This window comes from Camelina sativa, chromosome 5 (assembly GCF_030686135.1).
Source record: "Camelina sativa cultivar CO46 ecotype springtype chromosome 5, ASM3068613v1".
Classification (NCBI taxonomy): Eukaryota; Viridiplantae; Streptophyta; class Magnoliopsida; order Brassicales; family Brassicaceae; genus Camelina; species Camelina sativa.
The window spans coordinates 10139965-10145207 of NC_141884.1; the positions used below are offsets into that span (position 1 = coordinate 10139965).

A 5243-nucleotide genomic window follows, 5' to 3' on the forward strand; every position below is an offset into this window, starting at 1 on the left:
ATGAAAAAATATAATACCAGTGTCCTAAATGACCATGACTCCATCTTTCATGTTCCAAATTTTTAAAACAATGTTTTTTCTTTTACAAGATGAAATCTTCTATTTCTTTTCTTCTAATATGCCTTTGTATAATTTTCTCTATGGTTATCATCTTAAAATTCACTGTTTGAAAACTATATTGAATTGAATTGTTATAACTTCCTTCCACGTCTACTAGTTTAGTGATGTAAACATTTCACCACATTCAAATAAAACATCGAATAGACAAAACATTTTTTTGGTTTAATTAAAAATTACTAATCAAATACTATAGTAAATCTTTTGAATCTCCTTTATAATAAAGCGGAAGTACACAACATTATTTTATAGACTATATAATTTTAATAAGTTGGTTATACATATGTTATAGATTAATTGGTTACAAGTTAAATAGTGTGTACAACTTTAATTTATTTCCGAAAATCTTAAGAAGAATATTCTAAAGAATTATTTGATATCATCTAACTTACCATATTATTATTTTTTTCAATTATTCAACCATATTAAAATCTTTTGATATCTAACTTAACATATTAATTTGTTAATTATCATTCTACTTCACCTCTCATTTTTATATATGATTCTATTTTGTGAAACAAATAAATTATCATATTATTATTATAATTAAAAAATAGTTTTATTTCTGTATATACCATAAGTTGAATTTTTAAAAACAAATATAAATTGTTCAATCTATAAAATATTCAAGCTTTAGTAATATTATTCTTTAAAAATAATATCTATTGAATTAAAACTTTACTGAGTAACGGGTCAAAATTTGAATATTTAAATTCAATTTCATATTTTTTTTTGGTTGAATTTTATATTTTATATAATATAATAAACTTTAAATAATTTACTTTGAAATATTTTTATAATATTGAAACTTGATATAAAAGTTAGAGAAACTATAAACACTCTAAACTGATTTGTTATAGCAATGTCAATAATATGTCACTATACTATGAAAGAATTTCAAGAAACCAAGTATATTAAAACAAAAGTATAAAATATATTAAATTACTGATAATATAATAACTCGCTTTTTAAAAACCAAATTTACAAAATTATGTATTATAATGACATTCAAGTCATGATATAGAATATACATTGTTGAAATAACTTCACATACATAAACTAATACAACATTTTAAAATTTTATTTTAAAGTATAAAATATAAAAGAATTTGTATAAAATAAAATTTAACCCAGTGTTATAGCACAAATACTTTCTAGAATCATTAACAATATAAAACATACAAAATAGGTATATCTTTTTCATCATATTTAGCATATGATTTTATTGCATAATATTTTATCAAAAAAACTTTTTAAAACAATAACATAAATAATATTTTATAGAAAATTACAATATAAATAAAATAAATTTCAATCCGTGTTCTAGCACGGGTCTTAATCTAGTTGTACATAGTATTGTACGGCCTAATAATATTCAACATCTACAACAATCATACATATGTACACAGAGATAGAGGACTAATCAATCTTACATCCATTTAAGGAAATAATCTAAAAGAGATGAAAAAATTAATCAAACAATGCCATATAAAAATCCTTAAGATGGTGATATATTGTCGTTGCTGCCCCATCATGCGAAGGAGAAGCAAGAGATGAAGAAGAAGAAGGAGACATCTCTTCGCCAGCAGGCATATCTTGAAGTGCCGTCAGAATTCGGCGGATGCTGACAGACCTCATAGGCCGGAAACTGTAAGCCATTTTCAACGAATTCGATCTAGAGAAAACATTGGACGATTTCGAGAGGGTGAGATACACCAAAGCTTGAACCAGAGCAAATAAGGCCACCTTCATTAACATTGTTCATAAGCCTCCATCCATTTGTTGTAATAGATAGAAATACCTATTAGAAGAGTTTTGATAAGACAAAAGAGTTAATTATGGGTGGTCGTGGTAACAAATTTTTTTTTTTTTTTTTTCATGGGGCTTGTGTCAAGATTTGAAGATGAGCTTTGAGATTGAAGATTTTAAGTTGATGCTGAAAGAAGGACATAAAAGGAGAGCGCCTTGCGTATTTGACCAGAGGTAGAGACGTGGAAGTAACGGACATGGACATAATACTGTTACTTAGACCTTATCCGGTCAAATGGAAGGACACGCCATATTTTTCTACAACCCATAACATGAAAAGTAATATTTTAAGTACGTGATCGATGATTGAACACCAACTCATGAATTGTGGACTAGCTAGAACCTTTGTCCCTCGGTTCGATCCTCAGTTTGGGTCGAGATGATATACTGTTCCTCACAAGGATAATATTGACCAGTTTAGCACTTGCGCAACATAAAGATTACCCCAAATGAAGTAATGAACATATATAAAACTTTACATACCTCCCTGGCCATAGTTATTTTCGTGCATATACTGTATATACCAAAAACTTACTATAGTAAGTATATTTTGTCTCGTTATTACCATTAGACAAGAAATTAAAAGATTACATAAAATGGTATAATTGGCAAATAAACAAATATTATACTTCACTGTCCATATATATTATATAGTTATTTTGGTGCAGATACAAAATCATATAGTAATCTTTGCTCTCGTCATAATATATGATAAAATACCATGGGAAGAGTGATTAAAAAATTACATAATCCTACTATATTTATCGAAAATTACACTTATAAAAATAACATTAAAAGTATAAAAATTTATATTGGAATGTCAATAGGAATAATAAAAAAAAAATCATTAAGAATAATTAAGAGAATTTAACCAGAATAGATAAAAAAAGGGGAAAAGCAAAAATGCCCCTTTTTTCCTTCCACTTTTTTAAAATGCTTTTGGGAAGGGTCCATTTTTAAGGGTATCCATTTTTTTTGTGAAAACGACTTTTTTATCCTTAATAAAGGAAACCTAATTTTCTCTCCACTTCGCCGTGCTTCTCTCCTTCCTCAACCGACGATTCTCTCTCCATCCTTCTTCACTTCGTTCATCGGCGATTCTGCGCGGCGATTCTCGATCCTTCTTTGCGCCGATTCTCGATCCTTCTTCGCGGCGATTCTGTGCTTTCGTCTCTCGTACACGTAATTCCCGACATTGATTCTGGTTCTATCGCAGGCAGGTTCCTTCTTTCTTTGTTTCTTTCTGGGTTTATCAATTTGGACTATCGCTTTTTTAAATTTAGGGCTTTTAGATTTCTTTGATATCGATTTGGAATATGTAAACTCTTTTAAATTTGGATTTATGTTCTTGTAAAACAGTTTTTAAAGCCCCTTCAGTTTCTTTGATATCGATCCAGATTCAGATCTGACGCATTCAGATCAATAATTGTGTTTGATATGGATTTGAAATTAGTAAAGTCTTGTAAATTTGGATTTTTGTTATCTCTTGTAAAACACTTTTTAGAAAGTCCCTGTTAAACTATTTGATATCAATTTTTAGATCGGTCGTAGTTGAATTATGTCGATAAAGTGTGTTGATAAGATGAATTCAGATCGATAACGTGTGATGTTGATTTTTAAAAACCCTTTTAAAACTCTTGTAAATCCGTTGAAAAGTCTAATTAAGTGTGTTTCTTTAACAGATGGCATCAAGTAATTTTGAAGCCCTTGTACTACCAGAACCAATATATGGTATGGGTTTTGAACCAATTGTTGGAGCAAACATATGTCAACATTCAGACTTAAGCCTAGTTGCCAAAGTTAAACATGCATTAGGAAAAGCATCTTTCACGAAGCTTCAATCTTCCTTCCTTGGGCCTATCATCAATCTTTCGGCCAGAGACATCAAATTTTCTGGGAAATTATTCCACTACGTGATGCTGAGAAGGCTGAAGACAAGAGGGAGAAACTTATGGTTTACAGTCAACATGCAACCTCTTCGGTTCTCCATGAGAGAGTTCTTCCTTACAACAGATAATTATAAAGTGTTTGCAATGGTTTTAAAAACCTTTCAATGGTTTTTTAAAGGATTTTAAAAGGTTTAAAACCTTTTTAAAACCCTTTTAAAACCTCTTTAAATTTTAAAATTGTTAAAAGCCCGTTAAAACTCTTTTAAAACTCTTTTAAAACTCTTTTAAAACCCTTTTAAAACTCTATTGTAAAAAGGTTTTTCCCGTTTTAGAAGTTTTAAAACCCTTTTAAAACTCTTTTAAAACCCTTTTAAAACCCTTTTAAAACTCTTTGCCGTTATTCTGTTTAAAAAGGGTTTTAAAAGGGTTTTAAAACAGTTTATATTAGGCAAGTTTGAACAAACTAACATCATTGTTTTATTAAACATAGGGATTCAATGCGAACCTATTCATAGAGAACCAAGGAATAACGACAAAGATCCAATTAGTGAACCATATTCTTGGGTGGTGAGAGGAGATTACACTTTAACTCAATTTCAATATCGACTATTTAATGAACCAGAAGAGGGTGAAGAACCTTTGGATGACAAGGAAAAGGAATGCCTCGCTGCAGTGGTATTAACAGAAGGTATTTTGATGACACCATATTCATTAGAGAAGATACCTCTGTCTAGGCTTAAGCATGCATCGGATTTCGAGATGTATACAGCCCAACCATGGGGCAAGGAAGCGTATAACATTCTCGCCACATGCATTCAGAAATTCGATAAAGATTCTTGGTCAAAAGATCAGTATAGTGTCAAGGGATTTCCCATGGCATTATATATATGGGCCTTGAGTGCTGTTCCAATTTTTGGTGATACATTTGGGAGAAGATGTAATTTTTCTAGAACATTCTATCCACTGATTCTCAACTGGCAATCAAGTCGATATGCAAGGTTTGATGATATTGTTGAAGCTATTAAGACAGCAACTTGTGTAAGTTTTGAATTCTATTAAAAGTGTAGTTTTGATTATTCATTGGTTATCTATATTTGATGAGTTTTGTTTTGATGGATTTTGATTATTTTTGTAGGTTGAAGTCAAAACAATAATTGGAGATCCACAAGAATATAAGCATTTGGTTGATAAAGATGACAATGATTTTGAAGAAGTTATTGGCTTGGTTATGAAAGGCTATAGGTTGAAGAAAGAAGAATGGTCTTCTAGATTAGTTGATATTTACTATGCTTTGGGAGAGTTGGGTGACAAAATAGGGGAAAAATTGCCAGTCTTTGAGAAACATGAGAAAATAGAGAAAAATTTGTCAGATTCAGAAAAACTTGACATAATCCTCTTTATGTTAGATGACTTCAACAAAAGACTAGA

At 30.0% G+C, this 5243-nt stretch overlaps 1 protein-coding gene and 1 pseudogene across 2 annotated transcripts; one reads left to right on the top strand and one right to left on the bottom strand.

Moving 5' to 3' along the window:
• Window positions 1–1367: 1367 nt before the first annotated feature.
• On the bottom strand, window positions 1368–2044 carry LOC109132961 (uncharacterized; annotated as a pseudogene). The gene has a single exon (XR_015556632.1). The product of XR_015556632.1 is annotated as an uncharacterized LOC109132961 (transcript).
• Window positions 2045–3608: 1564 nt separating this feature from the next.
• LOC147943506 (uncharacterized) lies at window positions 3609–4874 on the top strand. Its single transcript, XM_087512264.1, has 2 exons — window positions 3609–3952; window positions 4331–4874. Exons 1-2 carry the CDS (start codon window positions 3609–3611, stop codon window positions 4872–4874), a joined length of 888 nt encoding a protein of 295 aa, XP_087368390.1.
• The last annotated feature ends 369 nt before the right edge of the window (window positions 4875–5243 follow it).